The sequence below is a fragment of the Centroberyx gerrardi genome, chromosome 15, assembly GCF_048128805.1.
Source record: "Centroberyx gerrardi isolate f3 chromosome 15, fCenGer3.hap1.cur.20231027, whole genome shotgun sequence".
Lineage (NCBI taxonomy): Eukaryota > Metazoa > Chordata > Actinopteri > Beryciformes > Berycidae > Centroberyx > Centroberyx gerrardi.
Genome location: NC_136011.1, coordinates 24,925,456 through 24,953,147, shown reverse-complemented (window position 1 = coordinate 24,953,147; position 27,692 = coordinate 24,925,456). Strand labels below are relative to the sequence as shown.

Sequence of the window (27,692 nt, the reverse complement as noted above, 5' to 3'; positions counted from 1 at the left end):
AATCGCAGAGAAATATACAAAATCAACTTTCGAATATTTCCCTGCGATTGTCTAAATCTTCTGCCAACCTTCTGTGTTGCCCAACTGTGTGGCAAACTCCATCCATCTGGCACCAAAGTAGACTAAAAGTAACCATAAATATCTCACAAATATCATTTCACGCAGGTCCGTATCTAACACAGATAGTTAAATGTAGCAAAAAGGAGAGATCTGTTGCCATAAATGAGAGCGAGGTATCTAAAAAGTCAAAGACCAAGATGATGAACGGATGGTTAAGACATCAAGGCAGTTAGAAAGTACTGGAATAAGGCTGTGAGTCTTTGAGTAGCCAGTGTGTGTGTGTGTGTGTGTGAAACTCCTACAGCTTGAAGTCAACCCACCTGACCAGCAGGGGGAGCTCTAACAGAGGTGTAGGAGCAAAACCTCTGAAGCACTGCCTTTCTTTACCCAGGCCGAGGTCAAAGGTCAATTCAAACATCTAACTGACACTGACAGTCACACAATATAGATAAAGCCTTTATTTTCACTATTGTCTTTAGGGGATTGGGTCTTTTTAAATTTGAATACTGAAGAAAACCCACTTGAAATGAATAAAAGTGAAAGTGAACCGACTCCAACCGGAGTCAAGACAAACATTCGATATAAAACACTCTTTTTTTTCAAGTCTGACCTTCTCTATCAGGGGGTGAGAGATGAGAACACACGCTGAAACTGACTGAAGCGAGCATCTATTTCTCTTTAGATGTCATTTAACTGTCGAATCTTCGTTTCCGACGGTAACACAACACACAACGTTTTAGGTGCATTTGAAAAAAACCCATGATACGCGTCAAGTGTCTTGTAACTGTGCCTCACATACATGAAAAGGAGCAAATTATTTAATATGGACGCAAAGTAAATATGTGCAGCATTTCTTCCATAAAGTGAATAAAAGACACAACATTTGTGCTGACAAAAGCCATACAGTAGCGAGCCGAGCGTTTAACTTAGATAGAAAATGAAGACTTTCATTCCAAAATGAGATATCCACCGTTTTAAAAAAAATGTGACACCTATTCTGACAAAACAATTCCCGGAATGAAAGTAAAATTCTTCACTGAATATTACTGCAGTTATAAACTATCACGAGTCCTTAACTTGTAAAACAATCACTTTTTAAAGGATGTAACCATTTGTGTTTTTGTTAAAATACTGAGTAAAGAACAAAGTTACGCTTTCCCCGCCCCAAACTGGATATGTAACATTTTGGAATGAAACCTTTCAAATGATCAGTGATTTTCTCAGAGCCAATCGACTCGTAGTATCTTGAGCATTTTCATTGTCAAGTAACGGAAACTTACTTAAGTGTGGGTTTTGGATGTGACACCATGTTTGGCCTATTTTTTTTAACAAAGCATTTTCGTCTCACCGATGCACCGATAACACAGTCAAGCAAATCATTTTAACACAAACAGTCGCAGGCAACCATGAGGCAGGTTATAATAAGTATTACAGACAGGAGCTTTTGCATTGGTAGCTTGAAAACATAATGTCTCTCTTTGTGAAAATATGCATTTAGGATTTATACCAGCAGTTTCTTTTTTGGGATAAAGTGGGATGTACAAGAACCTGAAGCGAAATAGACAGCATTTGGATTTCTCTATCCATGTCAAGCCAAGCCCAGACCTGCTGAGCTGAGCGAGGCTACGCTCCTATCCCTCCGTTTCCTGAAAGTATGCGCTCACTCCACCCGAAACACACCATTTCAACACCAACTTTGTAATGATTTAAAGAGTTTTGTTATAAAATGAGATATCTACCAGCTGAAAAAAGTGACACCTTCTCTCCCCAAATGACAGAAAACACAAAATCAAAACAAATAACAGTATATTTTAAAGGACAGTAGGGGACTCGAGAATCCTTGACAAAATAATAACACTTCTGAAGACCGGATCCTCTGTATTTTAGAGAACGTGTGTGATGAACTTCAAGTAAAAATGAATATAGTGTTTTGGAAATGAGCTCTTCATTTGCTTACAGCAGAGAGGGCGAACAAAACATCATTCTGCACAATTCTTTCACAGGGGAGACGGGTTGGGGTTGAGACGGAGTGAGTCACAAGTAAATACTTCTAGGAGTGAGGATGGGAATAGGAGCACAAGTGTAGCCTCCAGCGTCGATTAAGGGCGTGTCCACCGGGAGCCTCTGTTTCAGCTGGCAGCACTAAACAGCTGCATGTGGGAAGCTAGTCGTGGCTACTGGGTTGAATCCGTTTCAAGAACTTCACTCTTTTGCTAAAGTTTGAAATATTTCGGCACTCAGAGCGCTGAAAACATAATCTAATCTCTCAGCGCTGTCGATAACCTGCAGCAGCGAGTCCTTTCCATTGACGAAACGAGAAAGCGCTGTGAAGAGAGTCCCAGGTGGACACGCCCAAAGTCTCAGTCTTCATCTTCATATAATACAGCATCGAGAAGCTCCGTCACGGAGCTGACACACAGTGTTAAAGCATTATAAAGGCCATATAAATAGTCGTAATATAAATATGTGCACGCAAAGAAAGACACGGTCACTTTGGGTGGAGCTCATTCAACGGTAAAGCAGGGTCAGCTGGGTCTACGGAAGTCTGACTCAAGTCAAATCAAGTCAAAATACTATGACGGCCATTTTGAAAACGGAGCTACGCACTAATAATGCAGTCCTTCCTCATTTTTAAGGGTACGATGCGTTTACCGCACCGCGCTGAGGCTAGGTGACCCCAAGTGACCATGACAATAATATCTTAACAACTTTAAGCTGCCAACTTTAAAGTCATGAACCAACCCGAAATAAAATAACATTGGTCACTTTGACCTTTCAAGAACAGTGAGTTGACACTGGACAGTACCGCACAGTCATCCCCAAAATGTCTTCTCTAGGGCAATCGTAACAGTTTCAGTCAGACCCAAAATGCCCTGACACAAAATGGCTGCCACTGAGCTGTTACTGGCAGTTCAGATCAGGGTCGCTGAGCCAGGCCCAGATCTGGATCATCTCCTGCGGCGTCCTGGGGTGAACGAGCATCAAGCTCTTGTAGGCGCAGGGGTTCGACCGATACTTCTCCTCTATGTCAAAAGTCCTGAAGCCCTTGTGTTTTCCGGGGGCCAGCCCTAGCTTCCTAAGGCACATGCCTGTGTAGACGTCATCTATGGGGTAGAGCGTCACGCGCTGCGATATATTTTGTAGACGAGCAGCTATGTCTCCGGAGTAAAGGTACCCGCCGCCCCCTGCGTACGGAGGGTACATCCCCACATACATGCTCTCTGGGATGAAGTACTTGACCTTCTTGTCGCGGTGCGGCCCCGCGTTGGTGATCACGTCACCCACAAACAAATCCCTGGCTTTGGGCCCCGAGAGGCCGCGGAGGAAGTCCAGGATGCGGAAGGTGTTGACGAAGACGTCGTCGTCGCCTTTGAAGATGTAGCGAGCGCCGGGGCAGCGGGTCTGTATCCACTCCAGGAAGAGCACTTCTTTGACGGTCAGGTTGAAGAACGAATCCCGGTAGTCCCACTGGACGATGTCCTTGTGGCGGGCGCTCTCGTAGCGCAGCATCCCGGACAGATCCGGGTGGTGGTCCACCGCTGTGGCGTTACCGAGCAGGAAAACGGTCACCACCGTCCGGTTGGCCAGAACACCCGCCCGTCCCCAGGACTGACGGATGGCCTGGCGGCGGTCGAAGTGCGGAGCGAGGGATTTGACGGCCAGCAGCAGGTAAGGCGGATCCTTACAGATATGAGGCTGATCCACCAAAAGCGGGTAGGAGCGGCAGCGCATGTAAAGCAGGAAGTCCTTGAAGCGGCCTGGTAGGGAGTTGTAGTCTTTCACCTGTGTGGTAACCCTGAGGTCAGGCTGGCAGGGGTCAGAGGTCAAACTCGTGCCGTTAAGCCAATCAGGCATGTCGGCGGAGCTGTAGTTAGCGATCAGGATGGGATTGTGCTGGAGATCCAGAATCTGCTGCTGGCGGTTCCAGTAGGCCTGGTTGGGAACCAGTTTGGACCAGAAGGGTTTGTTTGGGACGCGGACCTTGTTGCGCCCGTTTTTGTCCTGGTTTCCCTGCCGGGAGATGAGGATGAAGATGAAGAGGTTGACCATCATCACCGTCACCAGAACCTTCAGCCTCATCCGCAGCAGCGCCATGGCAACGTCCTGCACCGCTCACCACCTGGACACACACACACACACACACACACACACACACACAAAAACAGAAGGAAAGAAATAAAGACGTTAGGAAGAAAGCCAGAAAGACATGTGAGGAAAAAACTATTATTCAGAAATATTTGATTCATCTCTTGTCTGTCTCATCTTCTGTCTCAGAAGAGCAGAGTACAAATTCAGAATGCAAATCAAATCAATTTCCATGACTTCCGTCTTTAAAATATCTGTGAAGACATCTGAAAGGGATCTTTCATGCAACTAAACTTTCAAGAAGCTTGGACATTCTTGACAGGAAAGCCTCGTGGGAAGAATTAGTTAAGTTGACATATTTGAGCGGCGATCATGTGTTTTTCATTTCAGGGAACGACACGATAACAATCGCAATTTCTACGGTGAAGTATGGGATGCAGGGTGGTGTAACGGAGTAGGGAGACTGGAAAGATTTCAACCATGACTCCTCCTTGTGTCACATGAAACTTCTCCTGTAAGCCTAAGCATTCCATTTAAGCGTTGGCATGTAATGGTCATATCGCGTTTAACATATATTTACACAGGATATGTAAATGTTAGCAGGTGTGGTCATGTAAGTGAACACCTTATCCCATTTCCAGTTGGGTTTTTGCAGTCTGTGTCAGTTCTGTTTCCCATGGTATCATTCAGAATATTCTGCTTATTTGTGTATTTGAGGATATTTGGGATCGGGACAGCTTATCCTGGATGAGACCTTTAATGAGGATATGGGCTGTTAGCTTAGATACAGTGTGCATGCAACTTGCTGTCACGCTCACTATGATGTGAAGGCATGCCAGTAAAAAGATGCATGGGAACAAATTAATAATAATGTGATAATTCATTGAGCCCTGTAGGGAAATTCTCTTTTTGCTTGCTCCACTCCACAGAGAGGTCAGAGGTCAGGCTCAGGCTCAGAACTGGATCTGACAGGGATTGAGTGTCTCTCTAACCAACAGCCAAATCAGTGTCAACATCCGCTTTTCCATTAGCCATTGCTACCTTTCCACTGCACTATTCAACCTTTATTTAGTTCTTGGAAGACACTCTGAGGGTTGGAACCTTCTTTTTCAAATGGTGCCGAGACAAATAAATAGTCACAAACAACAAAGGGGAACAAAAGAAAGAGAAACAATAGATAAACAAAAAGACAATTCTAAAAGAGAATCACATAGATTCACATAGACCACAGAACCCCCCCTAGCTCTGTGCTGTGCCTCTATCTTCACCCTTTGCTTCACATTAAGAAAGACAATCATTCTGCAGACTGCCTGCAAATCAACAACCAGCACATTCTATTCAGGTTAGCCAATAGGGTGTGTGTGCACGTGCGTGTGTACATGTGTGTGTGTGCATTTACAAATCGGCAGTCCTTATAATCAATAAGCTACTTGCCAGCATAAACCTGCAGGTCTTGGCTTCAGTCCAAACTAAATAAAATAAAACAATTAGATAATCATCCACCATATAAAGGTTCACTTCAGGTCACACTGCAGGTTCATCATGCCCGACTAGGCGTGCCCTCTGAAAAACAGAAGTTATATGAACTCATAGCCATCCAGCCATTCAGTCATTTGCAACAAAACTGTGACTGACCGCTTTGTGTTTTTTGTCTACTTAGTGCAGCATGGAATGAAAAAATGAAATGTGGTTTATTTAAGTCAAATATTTGAGGGTGTATTGTCACCTTGGTATTGCCAGCATGAAGTAAAACCAAAAAATAAAAAATAAAAAATGAGGACAACATGTGAGGAGCGAGGCAAACACAGAGAACAATACGGCCTTTCAGAAGGTGTATGGCCTCAGGTTTCTCCTCTGGCAGGCTCACAGTCTTCTGCTGATAACATTCTCTTTGCCATGTCTCACTTTCCCTCGTATTTCCTTACTGTAAAATGTCTGTATGCCCCCTTTCTCTACTTATGTTCCAGGTCTCTCTTCCCGCTCTCCTTCCTTATTTTCTGTCTCTCTTCCTCCCTTTTTATGCTTGCCAGCGGGGGAAAGCATCTGCATCCAGATCCCTCGAGATCTGCTGGAGGATTTTTAGTAGGTCCTTGTTCCACTGCACATGTCTGAAATGCCTGTGGTAGGCCAGCTGAACATTGTGCATTAAACACCTTTGTAAGAAGATGCAACATACCAATGGATGCAGTCTCTAATAATCAATCAAAACTTTTTCTCAACACATAAAATTAACCACAAAAATTAAACAGCTTTATTGAAAATTACCTGAACCTGTTTGCCTATTTCAACTGCAATGTCTAAACTTCAGCAACACTTACAAATACATTATTACCTGCTATCCTGCACTGATCTTGTATATTGGCCAACTTTAACATAACAACTCAAAACCAGCGATTATTATACTAGTTGACTCCTATAGCAAATTCATATGATGGGCTTCTGCTCATGCAATTGATGGACATCTAGCGGTCAGTAAAAAAAATAACCAAGATATTTAAATAACCACTCTTCACAACATTGCCAATATCCAAAACTTGCTGTAGGCCTACCTCATCACACGCATCGTCATGGCTACCACAATTACGGTCAATGCGTTTTTATGTTCCAAAACAGAGTACAGGCCAGAAAGTGAGGTTTGAAAGCCAGAAATCTCAGCATATGGCAAAGTAATCTTTGAGTCATTGGTATTGGATCTATAACCCTATCAATCCCTTATTATTATTATTATTATTATTATCATTATTATCAATATTATCGTCATTTTGTGCTATGGGGCAGTAAAACTCTCACTTATTGCCACCACTTTAAGTGAAATCCTTATCAGAAAAAACTATGCTGTGGTGAATAGAAAAGGTAAATAGAAAGCTGAGTACACAACGAATCTCCGGCCAGTGCTCACCATGAAGCGAGAGAGAGAGAGAGAGAGAGAGAGAGAGAGAGAGAGAGAGAGAGAGAGAGAGAGAGAGAGAGAGAGAGAGAGAGAGAGAGAGAGAGAGAGAGAGAGAGACGGAGTAATAAATCTAGAGAAACAGACAGACCGGGCGAGACTTGAGATAAAGTTAGAGTGAGATAGGGTGAGAGAGAGAGTGAGAGTCAAGACAAATTGCAAGAGAGATAGATAAGAGACAGATAAACAAATCAGAGTAGTGTGAATTTATGTTTTCATGTCGCTCTGATACTTCTTACTATAATGAATTGGTAACGTAAACCCTCACGTCAGCTTAAAAAGGCGAGTGAACTCAACTTGACGAATTTAAAAAGGGGTGAGTGACCTGACGTTAGGTGGGTTTACCCTCCGCTGCACCGCTGCCTGTATCCTTCTCTTCCTCTTCCTGCCTCTGTATCGGGTTTCTGTTCCTCCGCCTCCTAGCAACACCTCTGCACCGCTGCACTCCTGTTTGCTCTCTCTCTCTCTCTTTTTTTTTCTTTCCCCTTCTCTCTCTTTCCTTCGCCCTCCCCACCTCTCTCTCGTCTCTCCCCGTCCTTCACTTGTTTATCCCCTTATTTTCCCTCAAGTCTCATTTCCTTCACTCTCTTTCCCTCTCCTCCTCGCTCTTTTCCTTCAACCTCTCCTTCAATCTCATTCCCTCTCTTTCCCTTATCCTCATTTGCCCCTCCTTCATTTTTGCTCTTGCTACCATAAAAACCTGCACAGCCAATGCCAAGTCACATCAGCACAGGGATAAACAATCAGTGGTGGAAAAAATACTCAAATCTTTTACTTAAGTAAAAGCAGCAATACTGTAATGGAGAAATACTTCATTAAAAGTAAAAGTCCTGCATTCAAAATTGTACTTAAGTAAAAGTATCAAAGTATTAGCAGTAAAATGTACTTAAGTATCAAAAGTAAAAGTCTAAAGAACGCTCCCTTTCAGTGTTAAATTATTGATGCATTAACCTGTAAGAAGTATTTTAATGTTGCAGGTCTAACTGCTCCATATACTGTTGGGGAGTTTATACTCTAACAATGCAACGTATTTTATGAGCTTATTGTATGTTTTTCATGTAAAACCTTATTCTGCAAAGTAACTAGTAACTCCAGCCGAATGTAGTGGAGTGAAAAGTACAATATTTCCCTCTGAAATGCAGTGGAGTAAAAGTCTCACAAAATGGAAATACTTAAGTAAAGTGCCAGTACCTCAAAATAGTAGTACTTGAGTAAATATACTTAGTTACTTTCCACCTCTGCAAATAATGATTAGTGACGTTATATAATCCTAATGCTACATCACACTGGTATATTCCTAACATGGACAAGCACAGGCATAACTTCCCTCCTTCCCTTTCTCATCCCTCCCTCCGTCTCTCTCTCTCTCTTTCTCATGGATAATTATGCCTTCCTGTCCTCCGCATCACCAAACAAACAAAGAGACTTCTGGGAGATGAGTGGGTGGGGTTGGGGGGGGGGGGGGGGGGTTTCTGAAATAAGTAGGCTGAACAACATGTTGACAAGACCACGGCTTCCAGACTACTAATTAACCGTCAACGGCCCGACGCTAAACACACACCTACCCACTGAAGCCTTCACAGCATGAACCATCTGAACTGGTTAGGAGTCTCCTGTTACAGCTGATGGTATGCAGACACTCCATACCGCTTGGAAGTGTGAGCGCCATAATACACCTTTGTATTTTACATTTAGATTTTTAGGTATTTAGCTGATGTTCTTATCCAGAATGGATTACAGTGACTGGGCATTTTGACGGGACGCACACTGGCTGTTGCAGGAATCGAAGCTGTGAGATTTACATGATGGGGTTTCTCTCTAACCTCCTACACTCACCTGAAAGTACACAACCGCGACTTTCGACAACTCATTAGATTCTTTCACTACGGATGCACATGACGCTCAAACGGGACAGTGTTGAGAAGACTGTCAGGCCACATCCACACTAATACGTTTTCGTTTTAAAACGGCGCTTTAAAACGAAAACGATCTCCGTCCACACGAGCGTTTCAGAAATAATCTCCGTCCATACTAACACGCCTGAAAACGCATATCACATGACCATTCACGTACACTGGGCATGCGCGTGCCGGTGCAAACAGGAAGCAGATTGTCTACTCTGCGGTTGGTTGCTTAGTTGCAGAAAATACTACGGAGGAAGAACAGCAATGGTGAAAAGTACAACCAGAGATTTCTTTTCTTGGACCGACGACGAGGTGGAACTGTTACTAAAAGTAACACACGAGTATAAGGCGGTCGAGGCGGACGTCGTGACTGATAAGACCCAATCAGGCAGCGAACGTGGCCGTCTGCGTCATCGTTTTCAAAAGTCTCCGTTTCCGCCCGTCCAGACTAAAACGCAATCCCGGAGTTTTCGAACTAAAACGGGGTCAGCAGCGTTTTCAAAAGTCTCCGTTTTAGGGGTCCGAAAACGCCGGAGTAGTGTGGACGCTAGGCGTAAACGTAGCAAAAGTTATGCGTTTTAAAATGAAAATGTATTAGTGTGGATGTGGCCTGAGAAGCTTTGGAAAAGTGTGGGAATCTGAAACTGACATTGCATCAACAGCTGAAGGATTCAAATATCAAACCAGCCTGTGTTGTAAATTAATCTCTCGAGGATGAACGTCCTCTACCGAAAGGTAGATTATGTGACACGACACAGCAGTTTCATTCCAATCGATGGTTCACGAATGTTTGCCCTCTTCATGCAGGCCTTAATGCCATAATGATGAAAATTCATTTTACTTAAACGAGTAATTAAGATTCTCTTTTTCAAGGGAGACCTGGCCAAGGCAGTAGCAACAAGACAAGCATAAAAGTTGCAGACAAGTAACATACAACAATGTACATTATCGAGAAAAAAACACATCAGTGCAAAGTTAAAATTCCCAATATCATCACTGAAAAAGTTGGCAGACAAGCAGTCAAGCCTATATAGATGTTGGCTAAACAAAACAAAGAGTGTGCATCCTAATCAATTTAAATTCTTAATTACAATAATTAACAAATCATATCCAATTCGGTAGATTTTTTTTTATCCAAAATGCCCGACAGTACCGTACGTGCATACATTTTTCACAAAAGTGGTCTCAGAGGGGATCAAACCTCCAAACCCAGCAGTGTTAGTGGTAAACTACCTAGTCAGCTGCATAAGACCACAATTTCACAATAACGGATACTGCAGGTCGCCCCTGGCAACGTCAGCAGGCCAGATGGACAATGTCTGCTGTGCCATTGATCAACATAGAAAAGAAAGACAGCACATCCGAAGCACATTGATTAGATCTGGCATTAATCTATCGGACAATGCCGGGCTCTGTTTGACCACTGTGTTTTCCACCTGATAAAAGGTTGTTTGAGGTAAGGGATCTCAACTGTGCGGGGGATGGGGGTGAGGGAGATAACAATGGTAGTTACAGGTTTAGGGCTTTGTGTGTGTGTGTGTGTGTGATCGATTCACGGCACCGTCTGGTCCAATTCAAATACTCAAATTTTGGAGCCAGGCATTAGCTGACACGGGATGGAATGAGTTGAGATGAATGAATGAATGACTTAATTTTTTTTGACAATTTCATAAAATTACAGCTCTGCAAAGAAAAAGACAGTCAAGCAGTGAGCGCCGTAAAATAGTAGAAACCATCAGGATAGCACAATAAAGCCCTAAGACTTATTTCCATTGTGGGACAGTAGGGTTGTTAATAATGAGTAATGTAGTAACCAAGTGTTTTCTCTAACCGAATAGTACTCGACTGACTCTTTTTTAGGATGTGTGGGGGTTCAGTCTGAGTGAATGAGAGCACCGATGGCTGAGATGACGCTCCATGTTAGCGACTGTAGGACGCTTTGCTTTCAGATTGTTACACATACGACTTTTTCCACCCGCACGTTTTAAGACAAACTAATGTTAGACTAGCTAACATAATGGTAGACATGACAGTAGCCAAGCTTTCCTGGGGGAGTTCAATATCGTTGCTTAATATCGACCGCGTTTTTTGTACAGTTTTAACACATGGGAACAATACTTTTATGGAAATTTGCAAAATTTCATATGAGTACCAGGATAATTGTTTACATCCCTAGTGGACATCTAAGACATTTTCTAGAATACAGCGTAACCTAAGCTTTATTATTACACACACACACTGAAATTGAGTTCCCATTAATATTCCTGAGTGCCATATTTATCAATAAATTCAAACACTTTCAAAGACACACATCCATTGGTAAAAATCTACATAGAGGTGAGTATGTGACTAATCTAGATGTGACCTGTGTGTGTGTGTGTGTGTCATTTCAACTCATTTGAAAAGGATCCTTAAGCATGGACCCTATGTATATTAGGAGTGTGTTTTGTGTGTGTTTTGTGTGTGTGTGTGTGTGTGCACGTTCTGCGATCTTACCTGTGCAGGTGAGTGGGCCTCCTCAGCTTGTGTCGTTTTGGTGTCCCTTCTCAGCTCTCTTACCCCATGCTTAGCTCCGCCCCCTGGGGAAACAGCAGCCAATGGGGATCCGGGATCAGGAAGGGAGGAGGAACAGGAGGAGGAGGAGGAGGAGGAGGAGGAGGAGAGGGGTGGTGGTGGTGGTGGGAGGGGCGGACGTGGGGAATCGAACCTGGAGACAGAGAAACAAACGGTGTGTCAACATCCAGGCCGGAAGAAGAAAATAAAAAAAGGCTAGTCAAATAGTATCAACGGCATGTACCGCACCAAAACTCAGTCTCTGTTATTACATATGCAGAAGAGCTACTGCACCGCCTCCTTTACATGTTAAAACTAACGAGTGTGAACAGAAGAGAGAGAAAGTGGAACTGAAGAAAAGATAGCAAGGTAAGAGGGGCAAGGGACAGAGAAAACAAAACAGAGATGGAAAGAGAGAAAGAGAAAGAGAAAGTGAACCAAGCAGAAAAACTGAGTGTCCTAAAGATTATTCCAAACACTTTCTTTCCATTGAAACACAAAATAGACACAAAATAGACTACAAATCTCACTCTACATACACACATACATACAACACAGAGCATTCTCACTGCTCTTCCACAGAAGTCTTTGAGGAAACATGAGGAAACGTTGCATTTACCGGGAGACACAGACTCGGCCCTGGATATCTTTTCCACCACAGAAATCAGAGGCTCAGCTAATAGTTGCTTTTGGGGATTTGCGCTGGCTTATAGATATTTGTGCTAGCCTGTTTCCCCTTTCTCCCTCCTCTGTTCCTCAGGCTCAGCGTTTTTTTTTGTTTGAGCTTCTCTTGCTCATTTAAGCAAGTTGCTGCATGCGTGGCTGCTGTATTCAGGATGTGCCGTTTCAGAGAGTCGATGGATCTCAATGCGAGACCCTGTTTCCTGTGAAGCGGGCAGTAGCGCACCGCTCCTCAACCTGAGAGTGTTTACAGCTGATAACCCGAACCCGAACCCTCCCACTGGAAGGCGAGGTGGCTCTACGCTCAGGCGGAGCCAAGCGGGAAAACACACCAGCAGGGTACACACTCGTTCCCCCCCATGCTTGTAAATTCCCACCCAAACCAAGTATTTTTAGATTGCCTGTGAACCAAATCTAAACATCTGTTTTGTATTTTTGCTACCCATGGCAACTTTTGCATATTTGGCCGTCTCTGCTGTCCTCACACTGTAGAACAGTAAGGATTAGTAACTCTGTATAGTGAAGCCTAGTGATAGCCCCTTAAATTAAAAATGTTACCGCCAAAAGCCGGTAAAATTTGTCTGTGGTGAATAAATCAGTATGGATCACCCACCACCCACACACACACACACACACACACACACTGGTAGACGATATTTGAATGCCTCGGTTATCTCCGCTCTCTGCCTGCGGGCTGTTGGGACGTTTCAAAACGCCTTCTTGTGATTTGCATTCTGACTTAATGATGAACTGCAAACGTTATCCGTCGCACAGGTGAGTGAGTTTTGAATTAACAGAATGCCTGAATAGATATATAGAACAATAGCATTGAAAGCGGAAAATATCTACTAGGCAGGTAAGTTCAGGTACAGGTAAGTTTTCCAGCCATAGACAGATGAACCAAAAAAGTTAATTTTCAGGCAGCATTTCCTCTGGATTGGACAGAATTATTATATTGTGGCCTAGCTATTGTTTTAAAATGTTTTCTATGTTTATATCTCTTGTCTTTATGTGTATGAATGATCATATATTGTGGTCTGTTGTAGTTTATGAACTCGCTTGCCTTGAATTGCCCCTTGAGGGATGAATTTTGATTGACTGATTGATTGATTGATTGATTGATAGCCAGTTAGATACCCAGCAGATGGTCTGTGTGAGCCTATACTGGCTAAAATCTATGATGAAACTATTATTTAAGTAGGGAAAGTTGACTAAGAACTGTCTTCGTTTGACCGACAGCCTGGGGGAAAAGTTGCAGTGGGGAAGGGAGGGTCACACACACACACACACACACACACACACACATACACACACACACACACACAGCCCAGTACTAGCTCATTCTTTTCTAATAGCCACTGAGCAGCTCCACTGCAACAGTCGTGGGGTCGCTGCCTTGCTCAAAGACACTTCGATGGTATTTTTTGAGTGAGGGGAGAGCGTCACTCATTCAGGTCCCCGCCCAGATTTTCGCGGCCGGTCCAGGGATTCAAACTGGCAACTCTCAACACCATCACCTACTTTGGCTTGGAGGCGGGGGGAACACAAACAACCACAGAGCTGCAGCTTGTGTTTCCCTTTTCCCTTGAAACAGTTTCCATAGAGAGTTTTAGTGTCATATTGATTATATTGTTGAATACATATTGGTTTAACGGTCAGTTGGTTCTTTCCACATCACCAAGCCTTCTGGAGGTTTCGGGGGAAGACGCTGGTGCGGAGAGTTACCTTACACACACACACACACACACACACACACACGACTGGGTGACGTTAATCATTAATCTGCTGGTTTCACTGGGAAAACACAAAGGGTCAGCAGACACATCACCTCTCTCTGGGTGACACTAACGTACAAACGGACTGAAATGATTCACTTAAGTTTACCTAACACAGATTTCTCTGTCTCTCTCTCTAACACACACACACACACACACACACTCACACACACACACACTTACCCCTCATGCATACATTCACTGACTCCAACTAACCTAAATATTCCCTTTGTGTCCTTTTTCACTTCCCCCACTTCACAGTCTGTCTGTTTACCTATTAAAAACCCTTTCTTCCTGGTTTTTATTTCCTTACCTAAGTATTTCTCCATCTTACACCATCATTCTAGGGTCACAGGAATATTTGTAACATCTATTGTCGGGGTCCAGCAGCTTTAAACCCTTGTACTCCTTACTCCTAGCTGCTTATAATGTTGGTGATCTGGGAATTTCATATTTATTTAAAGCTGCACTGGGCAAGATTTGTATGTAAAAATACACCCGGCTTAACCTAGAACACAAATTCAACACAAAGGGTTTGATACCAAAACACATGACATGACATGTTCCCTGATTCGATCGATTATACAGTCTGTTACTCTGAAAGGGCTGAAAGATAAGATAGATATCACAAGATCATCACAAGTCTTTCTTGTCATAACTTTTTTCGAACTGTAAAATTGTTTAAAGAAAAGTGATTTTGTTAAAAAAACAGTAGATGTCAGTGTGCAGGATTTACTGAGTTTGAGTCTGATGAAAGGTTTTCACCAATATTGTACATGATTACCTGGAGCTCTAAAACACCTCGTTTAGAAATCCAATTTGGACGCTTCTCTCTCTTAAGCAAATCATTTTACCGTGCTACTGTTTTGTAGTTCAAAGGCTATTCAGTTAATAGCTCTTATAAGCAGTACTGGGTGAGTGTTGATATCTGAGTGTGTCTGGCTGAAAGCGGAGTGTGTGTGTTGCTTCAGCGGTTCGCTCAGACCACAGGCTGGTGCTAAAAACCTTTCATGAGTAACGAGAGTGAAAGAGGCCACTGGACGAGAGCATGGGAATCCAACACACACACACACACACACAGTATACAGACTGTAGACATACTTGTGTTGCTGACTGCAGTGTGTGTGTGTGTGTGTGTGTGTGTGTGTGGCAGCGCAGCCTGTTAAAGAGACCAATCCCTCGCTACAGTGTCCTCTCAAAGCGTTCTTCAGCAAGACACTGAACCACTTCCTGCTTACTCACTGAAAGACGCTCTGGTTAAGAGCATCGGCTAAATGCTTTAAATGTAATGTAGTGTGTGTGTGTGTGTGCGTGTGTGTGTGGTTGTGGGTGACAGCAGATATGGAGGCAGCATAGCAGACAAGTCTCTACCACTCACGCTTTCTGAGCAAAGTCCAACTCCAGGAACAGATAGAGGAAGAAGAATGGACAGAAGGACAGCTGACCAACAAGAGAGGGACAAAATGAGAGAGGGAGAAAAGATAAAGAGGCCAGATATAAAACAAAAAAGATTCAGGTGTGCGCCGGGTGAACAGATATGAGCTGTTCTCGATTTGTATGGGAGAGAATGTCATGTCAAAATCTGGCAGTTTAACATTCATACCATTTATCTGTGGACACTAACAATCCAGAAAACGGCTTAAAGGAAAAAATCCACACTAAAACACTCTAACACTGTTAAAAAAACAGCTATTGACGGCGTATCTTCCATTTCTGGGTCCATTTTGTTGTTTTGGTGGTGTATTTTCTATTTTATTCCCATAGATAAATGCAAATGCAATGTAAATCAACAATAAATGTCAGGTTTTGGTGTCAGTCCCTCAGAATCAAAGAGCGAGGGCTTCTTTCTAGAGCCGCCATTTTGCACCAAGAGACGTTCAACAATCATACAGGGAGAAATCCATCGTAGAAGAGGAGAGAGACCAATTTCTCCACCCACAGTAGCCTCAATAATAGACCACAATGCAATGCAGCCACAAGACAAGTTGCGTTTTGAGTAAGAGGCGACTCTCACTTTTTCTCAACTCCCGCTCTCTTGCCGTTACTATCTGTCACTCTCGCTCTCTCCACCTCCAGCTTCAGCCCACAGCTCAATGTCATTCTGGGAAACAAAGTAAATCACTAACTGATGCAGAAACAGACAGAAATTACATCATAAAATAACTCATGAAATGGATTGAACTTCACAGGTTGATGATATATGTCAGTGGGTGGATTCTTCCTTTAAGTCATGCTCTGCTATGTTTGCACCGGCCACCTGTGCTAAAAATATATCCACTCGAGGCGATACACTCGAGTAGATAGAGACTCGAGAGACACTTTGGGTAAAAGCAAGCAGAAAATGGCATATGAACTTGTATAAAAAGGAAACTTTGGTTATATGAACCAGCTAGAATCTATGCTAGAATCTGATGTGTTTGCCACTGTGTTTTCTTTTTATTATCGATCCCTTTACAAATAAATCAAATGCAATGCAAACTTTCATCAAGGAACACCCATCGCCCTGATGAGGACTATGATAGGCAAAGTGCGTTGGTTTTAAAATAGGCCTATTTGTTTTCTTTATTTGTTTACCAAGTGTAGAGTTGCAGAGTTGGTTTTGTCCTGCATGGAGCACAAGATGAGTGAGGTTCACTGCATCAGGACGATTCAGATAGCATCAGGTAAGCCCATCAGTCACACAAAGTTACGCTAAATTCAAATTTTCCTGTGTTTGTCTAAACTTTCTGCCAGTCATTGTCTTGTACAATCCATCAGGCACCTGGGAGGGCTAAAACCAACAAAAGGTTATTTTTGAGTCTGGTCCGGTGAATACAAGAGGCCGCAGCAGCATGAGAGAATGTGGGAGTAATAGAGACACGGTGCGAAGAGAGAGCGCCACAAATAACCTGAGGCATGAGACGGGGAGAGGCGGGGTCCGGGTTGGTGTCTGCTCACCAAATGTCTACAGTGGACACCACTATTCACATGGGCTGGGGGTCCCGTTCGATCCATTACACAGTTACAGTTACATATACACAGAAACACGGGCCTGATTGATACACACTGATTCTGATTGTTGGGGAAGAATATTACTGGTATATTTTTGTGGTATTGTTGTTATTCAGCATAATTCATCATAATAACCCTCTCTTGGTCTTAATTTATGACCTGAATTCTGTCACATACTAGGATTAGGATGATTAGGGTTTTGTTTAGAGTTGAAGAGATTGATATAATGTATAATAGTATACGCATTTTGACAATTTCTTTCAATATCTCAAAAAATACTGAGGATCCAGTCTATAAAAGTGTTGTCATTTTGTCAACCAAAGTCATAAGATACCAGCTACCCTTTAAAAAACTACCATAACATGTTTTACTGTTGTCTCAAAAGGTAAAAAAAAACAAAAACGCAACACTAATTTTTGTGATATTATCAGTGGAAGAGACAATAAAAATGGCATCAGCCGACAATATCACTGCACTGATATTGGACCCAGACACACACACACACACACACACACACACACACACACACACACACACACACACACACACACACACACAGAGTGAGAGGAAGTTAAAATAGAATGGAATTCCTCATTATCAGGAAACACTGGTCACTCAGACTGCTCACGCTGAAGGTCAACTCTCTGCACGGCCTGACCCACTCACTCACACTCACTGCAGTCCAGATTGAAAAGGTGTGTGTGAGTGTGTGTTATTGGACTGTTATCATACAGATAATGGCTGCCGGTGTTCATGTCAGTGCTCATTTGGGGACGATGCATGCCATGTTTGACTCTGACACATGACTAATGGTGTGACCTGATCAGCACAGACAGCATGTACCTTGGGGTGCAGAATTAATCATATATATATCAGCACATAGCAGCACTACCTGCATCCCCTAATATCATGGCACTATGCATTAAAAATCCACACAATCAGTGATTCTTCTTCTCATTCACATTTAATTGAAGTCACGTTCGCTTGATCACACCTTGCCAACAGTTTCAGAATTTTGTTCTGAAGTACAACACTCACCTTGTGAACCTACTCTTACAAAACAATTTATAACAATTTAAAATGCTATCAATGAAGCACAAATGGTATAACATTTTAAAGGATAGCAGGTAACTAAGTTCTTGGTTGACAAAATTCTTTACAGACGAACTTCAGGTAATGTCTTTGTTTTTTCAAATGGCTATGGAACATTTTGTAAATTAACTCTTATTATTAACCCTTATATTATAATTATATTGACAAATATCGCAGTTGTGGTATAACCTGCAATGTTATTTTCTAAAAGTCTAGTTTTAAAGCTTAAAGTCTGCATTACTGCATTTTAGGCATTTAGCTGATGATCCTATCCAGAGTGCCTTACAATAAGTGCAACAGTAGAAGCTTCAAGCTTTAGATCTACAAACAACAAACAGCAAGGAGGGCAAAGGTCAGAGCCATAGAACGACTATAGAACAACTATAGAATCATCATGTACAAGAGATGTGCTAGGAAAAATAAATAAGGCCTAAGGAGAAAGGTAGAATGGATTTTTTTTGGATAAGAGTAAACTAGAAACAGGATATCATGAGGCTCTATAACAGGAGACTGTTGGCTTTTCTCCTGCAGGACGTCCCGCTAATGACATATCCCCTCTTAAAAAAAGTTTTCTGGGCTTCACAGAGGGAGGAGGCCTGTTTGACGGATGCTTCTCACTCTGGCTACTTCACTCACTGACTGTGTGCATTATAAATGGATTTTAAAAAATGCCCATACAGCAGCCTTAGTGATATCGATGTTGTTGTTCAGCCCTTAAGTGGTCAACAGCAGAATGCACCGATGATGCCGGTTATTACGGGAACAGAAATAAGAGGCGTTTTAACGGAGAATACTGGGCCTCAGGGCATTACAGAAAACATCCGCTCACTAACACTGGACCGCAGACAAACATCAGACAAATAGCTTGTAAGATAAGACTAGGAAGTGAGTGCCTGTGTGTCAATTAGGTAAAAGGAGAGACAGACACAGTGGCTACGTTTACATGCGCACCATAATGCGACTAATGCCTGTAATACTGCAAGTAAGATAACAGTCCCATTAAGCTGTTTACATGACAATTTGATAATAACTCCCCATAATAATCCTGTTTACATGAATTAACTGCTTATTTTGAGTATCCAGAGAGAATTGTGGGAATTGGAGGTTTTACTGGTAAAAAAGAAGTATTGTTGAAGTGAGGAAGTGTGTGTGTACTGGTCGAGTTTTGCTTTTCAGTGCTTTCCAACAGACGCAGACTTGTTCACTTGTTCCGACAAATCCGCCATCCTTTAAGCTTTGCTGACGTCCGTCTGCATGATCTCCATGTCTTGCAACACACCCAACATAAAGTCTGACTCTTCTAAACTCCAAATGTGCTGACTCCTGCTGCCCTCCATCTTTGTCTAGCCGAGTATAGACTATACACTTCCCTTCCACCTCCACAAAACGTGATGAGCTGGATGCTTTCACAGCTTGACCACAGTTCAAGAAATGTGTATACGTCGCAGCTGAACCTTTAACTGTTAATGCAAAGAAAAATCAAGGACTTCACATATGTTACTGCGACTATCAGAGGTGTGACCAAGTCAACTTTGCTGGAGTCCCAAGTCAGTCTCAAGTCTTGAGGCACAAGTCTCAAGTCAAGTCTCAAGTCTGAATGTACACTCACTGAGCAGTTTATTAGGAACAGCTTACTAATACTGGGTAGGTATCAGCTTTCAGCTCAGGGCTACCAAAGTGACATCCGCCTCAAGGTTTGGCGTTTGTTTTTCGCACCGTTCTGTGTAAACTCTAGAGACTGTTGTGCGTGAAAATCCCAGGAGATCAGCAGTTTCAGAAATACTCAAACCAGCCCATCTGGCACCAACAGCCATGCCACGGTCAAAGTCACTGAGATCACATTTTTTTCCCCATTCTGATGTTTGATGTGAACATGAACTGAAGCTGCTGACCTCGTATGCATTGCACTGCTGCCACATGATTGGCTGAATGGATAATTGCATGAATAAGCAGGTGTACAGGTGTTCCTAATAAAGTGCTCGGTGAGTGTATATTACCAAGTCAAGTCCATGTCATTAATGTCAAGTCTCAAGTCTAAATGTAGAACACCAAGTCAAGTCAGAACAAATCAAGAGTCCAGTATCAATTTAATATCTTAAAGAAAACTAAATATCTAGGACTGTTCAATGCAATATGGTTTTAATAGGATAAAAACTTGGTAAGAGCATCATGAGTTTCAACTTCAATAAATTCAATGATTCCATACTGTGGTGGAAGTTTCCTGTAATAAAAGAGACTTGGAAAGTAGAGTTGTCCTTCTGTTGTTTTTATTGTTTGCAAACAAGGCATAAGATGTTCACCCATCAAGTGTGTGGAACAAAAAGGCGCAAAACAGTAGTTTGCCTGCAGTATTAAAAAGGTGAAATCCAGTCTACAAAGGGGGCTGGATCACATTCATCAGAAGTGCTAAGATAACAGTTTTGGTGTCTCACAAAAGACCAGTTCAGCAAGATCCTCAAGGCCCAATTACTGAAGACAAGAGACCATTCAACTGAGGACGGCCAGGGTCCGGGGATAAAAGATTTCCTGTTCAAACAAGGACCAATTCAACTAGCCACTATCTTATCGGTCTCAGGTCAGGTCAAAGGCATGAGAGAAGTGCTGAACAGCAGTTTGTAAATTTCCACACAGAGATGAGCTCTCATAATAATACAAAGAGAGTACAGTACATATATTAAAGACAGAATAGTATATTAAAGACAAAATAGTATATTAAAGACAGAATAGTATAATTTCCTCCACACATACAAATTCAGAAAACAGAATTTAAATTCAGTCGTCTGGTGGAACAAATCTCATCACTTTCACTCTCAAGTCATTTACACAAACACAAGATCTCAAGTCAAGACTTTAGAAACCTTTTCAAGTCATCAAAGTACAAGTCAGAGTCGAGTCCCAAGTCACCAGAACCCAAGTCAAGTCAAGTCTCAAGCAATTGTGACTCGAGTCTAAGTTGTGTGACTCGAGTCCCCACCCCTGGCCACTATGCTTACTTCAACTAAGAGCATAATTGCATTAAAATCAGAGTATGGTGTTTACATGGGCTCTGCCTTACTCGCATTATTGCCTTACATAACGCATCGTGTTGCGTCATCAAAAATTTTATTTTTGACGTGCATGTAAATGTGACCAGTGTGTGTGTCTGTGTGTGTGTGTGTGTGTATCATTTAACCAAATGAGTGTGTGTTTCAATTAGGTAGAGAGAGAGGCGCCGTGCCCCAAGGCAGACACAGTCCAACCACATGATGAAGCCAGAGCTTTGGGTGAATTTAAATATCCAGCGCTCTTTCGACATAAAACTTGCATGTAAACGACACAAAGATGTAAGGAAGGCTGCTGATTGGTTCCAGCGCAAACATCAGAGAACTGGTATATCCGGCATTATATGTGGATTATGAATTATAAAAAGCTAAACAAGGACGTTACATATCCCCAGGGATGAGAGGAATGAAGATGGAATGAGGACGAGTGAGAGGAAGAGCAGAGTCTTCTCCGCAAACCGCTGTTTAACTTGTTACTGCCAGAGCAACTGATGCAAAAGGAATACACACTTTTATCTTTGCATCTTATTCTTATTTTATTTTATCCTTAGTATTTATTTTGGTTTTTATCTTACGGTTATCCCAGTATTGATTTGAATGTTGCTCTTCTCCACCTCCTCTTAATTTAATTTCTGTTTCACACTGTTTCATTGCTTTTTTTAAATTCATTTTGAGTATTCTGCTTTTATTTTGACTGTCAAAACACTTTGTAAACACACTGTATACTCTGTTTTTAAACGGTGCTATATAAATAAAGTTATTAATGTTACTTCTTGGCTAACGCAGATACGCTGTACATCACTAAATACCGGACACAGATGATTGCTACTGATTTTGTTGTTACACAGCGGTGAGATGAACAGTAAAGATTTGATATATGCTGTGTGGTTTATTACTCTGAGGTCCCGCGCCTGTGATACTGTCGGGTGCCAAGGTGCTGATTTATGACCGGCGGGTTCCTCCATGGGCGTGTTTCATCCTTGCGTGTCTGTGTGTAGCGTCGCTTAATCACATGTCGCTGCACTCCAAACAGTCATATCCTGTTCTGTTGCCCAAGCACTACAGGCTTCCTCACTAACCCGACTGTGTCATCCTTGCCAGTCAGGGAGGGAAAAAGCCACCAACTGAACGCTGGTAAACTCTGGCTGTGGCTGACGAGGTTTCCTACTTTTGGCAACCTCCTTGTCACGCGGATAGTACGTTACTACAGAGGCAAACTTGTTGACACGAAAATGTCTTGGGAATTTCTCTTGTTAACAGCTGCTGGATATATAAGCTAAGAGGCGGGACTTCTCAGCAGCCACATTAGTGTTAAGAAAAGGTTACAGATGTGCAAACAGGAGAAAGAGATAAGTTTCATTGTAACGACTTCAGGCAGTTTGTCATTATAAAGCGGGAAAGATGGGAAAACACTCCTGGACTGGGTAAAGGTAACCAGGCTGTCACCCAGGTTACCTGTACACAGACATGTTTTTGTTTTGAAATGTTTCGTTTTTTCAATTTGTCAACGCTATGAGTGTGTTCAAGTCAAGTTCAAGTCTGCCATTCCAACCCATGGCTTTCAGTCTTGTGTGGAAGTTGGATGAAAGTTGCTGAATTGCAAAGAAGTTCTCTGTTCTGTTGTTTGATTTTCACTCTTTGTGCTTGAGGTGTAACTAATGTGTTCCCATGCTTTTTCCATGTCAAGGAACCCTAAATTGACATGTGTTCGGTCACAAACCCCAGTTAAGTTTTTGTTCCTGGAAACCCCCGTCTGGAAACCCCCAGATCTATGTTGTATGTTATGATGTATGTAGATATAATCATAACAGAACTGATATCGTAGGTGGGGAGAGAACAGTGTGAAACCGCTGATCAGAGTAGCTATTCTGATGTTCTGTTCTCTCATTGGCATAAACTCGAAACTATTTAAATCAGAATGAAATTAAACTACTCTTCATTCCACTTGGGGACCATGGGGCCTTTTAAAGGACCCGTGGGTTTCCCTCGCCCCCAGTTTGGGAACCACTGGAATTACTGGTTATGCTAAAATGAGAAGCAGAGAGAGAGAGCACAGCCACGGATTGGCGAGGCGCCAGAACTTTAAATCAGAAGGAATCCAGCGATGCAGTACTTTATTCAACACATTAGAAAGCCACATTTTTTTTTTTAATGAGTAATGCCTTTGAATACATCACTTGTAATCAAAACATTTAAAACTGTACTGACTAGGAGGTAATGTTGTGCGCTATTTGGCTAATGACAGAAAATGGTTTGCGAGTACAGCAGCCTGTTTGCTGCTATACAGAAATGAATCACAGTGACGCAAATATTAAACATGCTGAATATTTTTGGAATGCAGCACATCCATGGAACGAATACTCAACCCACCTCCGAGGTTTTGTGCTCTTGAACACATTAACGCTCCAGAAAAAAAGCGGCACGCTTTATGCAGATGACTGTTATTACTCACCGAAGTTCCTCTCCACCTCCCTAGAAACTGTTAGTCATCGGCTATCGGGAATGTTTGGAATGGTAACGAGGAACGGTTCGTCAGGCTACATGCGTGCTGAGGGATGAATATGCCCACCTGCGTGTCATGCATCACGACAATATGTTAAGATAAGGAAGGCAGCAGGGCGGAAGAGCGGGCAGAGAGACCGTCCCGTAACTGAAAGGTCACGGGGTTTGATATCGGCAAGAGGCGATGCACATCCAACGACAGTCAAAGTCTCCTTGAGCAAGAAACTGACTGAACCCCCTACCTGCTCACTGGCTGTAAGATGCTCTGGATATGAGCATCAGCTGAATGCCTAAGTGGCTCCGCTGTACGTCTGTATGGATCAACAGTATGTCAATTAAGAATCAATGGCTACTAATGCAGAGTGCTGACTGAGTCCATCTCTGTGCCAGAAGTATACACACAAACTAACCTTTCCTGTATTCAAAATGAAAAACACGTCCTAAAAATACTGCACCACTTTCTGTCGGTGGTGCTTTGGTTTCATGAAATCGAAACAAAATTGATACCTGGTATCTTGTACCGAGGCAACAGGATGCTGCAAATGAGCTATAAATCGTATCTGTAAAAAGCGTCACCACCAAACGTCCTGTTCCCTAAAATCACACACACGCATGCATGCTCCCACGCACACACACACACACACACACACACACTTTTATTGCATTACTTCCTATCTGGTGCAACTCATCACAAGACATATTATTCTGTATTGGGCTACTTGTAACAGAGGCAAAGCACCATCCATGGCAGTTTCTAGATAGCGGAATAAAAAGAGATTAGCCTCGTATCCGAGTCACAAGAAAATAATGAAGAGTCATTATCATGGGCGAGGACCGGCTGTGCAAAACAGAAAAATATAAACGCCGTCGGAGTCTAACTACAAGATGATACAGCCACCATTTGAAATGTGCGACACCGAAACTGGGGTAAAGAGCCACGAAAGCACCAAAAAACAGCTTGTTTTGTTTTGTAAAATGAGATATTTACTATTTGAGGCCGACATAAATATTTATTATGCAAATTCATACATCATAGTAAGTCATGCCAAACTAATGTAAGTTATAAATATAAAAATGGGGACTTTTATGGGGAGGGAAAGCATAAATGGAACGCTTTACTCTGAAAATATAAATGATTTTTGTTTAGTTGTGTTGATTGTGGCTGTTCTGGCCTCATGACCTTCACCAACTCGATGTAGTTCACCCACATTTTTGTAGACCATTACATCACTCAGAAAGAAATTACATCAGATCAGAAAGTGACCTACAGTAAACTGCCAAAAAAAAAGAAGAAATGAGATATCTACCATTGGAGACTTACAGAGTGATTGACAGCACAGAATGAAAATAAGCTATGCTGCTTATATAAAAGGATAATTGGCAGAAGTTATTAGCTAATGAAATCCTAAACACTTCTACAGACCAGATCCAACTATATTTTCCACTACGTTTTAGAGATATTGAATGGTCCAACTTGGTTTATGATTTGTTTGTCTTGGAATGGAGATACAGCTTTGAATATTAGGATAATGATAAATGAGAGAGTGCTGTGAGTCACTGGGATCTAAAGGGATGCCCTTATGTTATCTTAGCCTATATTACTGACTGCCATCTCTCTCTCTCTCTCTCTCTCTCTCTCTCTCTCTCTCTCTCTCTCTCTCTCTCATTTAAATACATTAGCTTTTGACATAATCAAATCAATCATGGTGTTTGTCAGATATCCAGCAAGTCATAAAGTCTACAAAAGCTAGAGTTAGATCCAGGAATGTAATGGAAGGTAAACCCACCTAAACTCACTTTATACACCTTCTTAGGCTGACAGAAATGTTTATGATGATAATTCATAGTATATAAATATTGTAAATAATATCAAAAATATATGATCATCATCATATAAAAATAGGGCCTTTTAAGGGTGAAAAGGCTTAGATGAATGCTTTTCTGAAAATATAACTGATTATTACTTAGTTTTGCTGTTTGCCTGCTGATGTTCACCAGCTGGAAGTCATGTGATGAAACATTAGTCGATTAATAGATTAGTCCATTGACAGAAAGTTAACCGATTATAATTTTGATAATCGATTAATCGTTTTAGTCATTTGTCAAGTAAAAATACCAAACATTTGCTGGTTACAGTTTCAGAAATGCTTGCTTCATATCATTATAAAAATTATAAAATGAATGCTTTGTTTTTTTGTTTTTTTAAGTAAGCAATTTTAAGAATCACTTTGGGCTCTGGTAACTTGTGATGGGCAATGTGTCATTATTCTTGACATTTTTAATGATTCATCGAAAAAATAATCATTGATGATAAAAGATAATTGTTAGTTGTAACACTAGAGTTTAGCCACATTTTTATTCACCACTACATCACAGAAAGTGAAGAAATGTAACCCTAGAAGGCAGAAGCCTAACCTAGATTGGAAAGAGGCTACTTATCCAAAATGTGGTTTGGACTTTTCTCTCTAAACTTAGCAGGCAGTCAGTCAGCACAGGGTTATACAGCTTACACACATCTGCACAGCGCCTCTGGAAAATGTTGCTCATGTGATTAAAAACTTTTATCTTGGAGGGCCCATATGGCATCACCAAGAGGAGAGGAGAGGAGAGGAGAGGAGAGGAGAGGAGAGGAGAGGAGAGGAGGGAGAGGCTCTCAGGGTCAGGTCCAGAAAGTAGGGTATGAGAAATAAAGGATAGCCAGAAGGCAGACAAAAGCACCATTCACTATCTCCTGCTTCAGATATTGAACTACTTTCCTCTGACTGAAACAACTCGGCCATAAACAAAAATCATTGTAATAATCCTATAGGTTCTTACAGTGTGTCTGTGGCACCCCAATATTGGTCTTTTATGATAGGCTACTTTTTTTTTCTCCTGTGGCATCCCTATAATATTCCCAAAGGATATTATACATAGTTTAGCTGTGACATTAGCCTATCTAAAAGTCATCATAGCGTTACTATAGGTTCCTGTGGTTCCTGTTCTTAAGGGAGTTTCGTTCTGACTTCAGTTTTGGCAACCTAACTAATGAGCGCACCCAAGCAAATTATAATCAGCCATAGCCCTTATACGAATATCTATTCCTGTATCTCGACGTATACACATTCATGCCATACCTTATAGTGTAAATCGGGTTTCTTCTTTCAGTGTTTAAACGGTCACCAGTGGTGTAAATGTATTCCTCTTGTTTTCACTCCGTCTTCAGACAAAACTCCACCAGGTTTGAAAAGTCACTCAGCCAGATCCTTTTGCCCCTTTTCACCTCAGAGTCCCGCATCCAAACTCACTTCAAGTATCATGGAAAAAGTTACATAAATCCACGCGTCTTTTCGGCGACTAAATATCGACTTTTCATGGTAAGTAAGTCGCTCCTCTCTCACCCGGCCGACGGCTGTGACTCTGTGAACATTAAAGCAGACTCCTGAACGGTGACGCTGCTTTGTTGTTCGAGGAGGAACAGAGAGGGCGGAGCCACTGAGACCTCAGCCAGACAGTCTCTCTCTCTCTCTCTCTCTCTCTCTCTCTCTCTCTCTCTCTCTCTCTCACTTCTGCTAAAATTATTACTAAAATTGCAGATTGGCGGCAGAAATAAGAAGCCAAGGAACCTCATTTAGCTAACTGGCAAACTTGAATGGTAAAAAAAGAAAGAAAGAAATTTTCCGGAAATTTTCCGTGTCAGAATCATGTGGTGAACAGGAGCCGGACTCGATATTGTGGAAAATTTGATCCAGCAATTTCCCCCCTCAATACCTCGTGAAATTCCCAATAACCTTTCTTTGCCATAGTGTGAACAAAAGCCGCCTGGTTCCTGGGTCAGGCACGCAACGTAGCGTAACGCTAGCGAACCAATCACAAGAGACTCTGGTGACGAATTTCATTCTGCGATTTGCTCCTGACAAGTATTTGTTCTGAACAGGACAATTTGAAAAGTGAGCGAAATGTTTCGTTTTCAAAAATGTCTGGAAATTGGACGGACTCCGAGACAAGGGAGCTGCTAGCCATTCGAGCCAAAGATGAGATTAACATGCTCATTAATTATTTTTTTTCTAAAACAATAGCA

The 27,692-nt window shown here is 42.1% G+C and overlaps 1 protein-coding gene across 1 annotated transcript; it reads right to left on the bottom strand.

Moving 5' to 3' along the window:
- Positions 1-503: 503 nt before the first annotated feature.
- On the bottom strand, positions 504-27,011 carry b3gnt2b (UDP-GlcNAc:betaGal beta-1,3-N-acetylglucosaminyltransferase 2b). The gene is made up of 3 exons (XM_078288795.1): positions 26,749-27,011; positions 11,494-11,704; positions 504-4,180 (listed from the first exon to the last, which is right to left on the bottom strand). Exon 3 carries the CDS (start codon positions 4,153-4,155, stop codon positions 2,962-2,964), a length of 1,194 nt encoding a protein of 397 aa, XP_078144921.1. The 5' UTR covers positions 4,156-4,180; positions 11,494-11,704; positions 26,749-27,011; the 3' UTR covers positions 504-2,961.
- Positions 27,012-27,692: the final 681 nt, after the last annotated feature.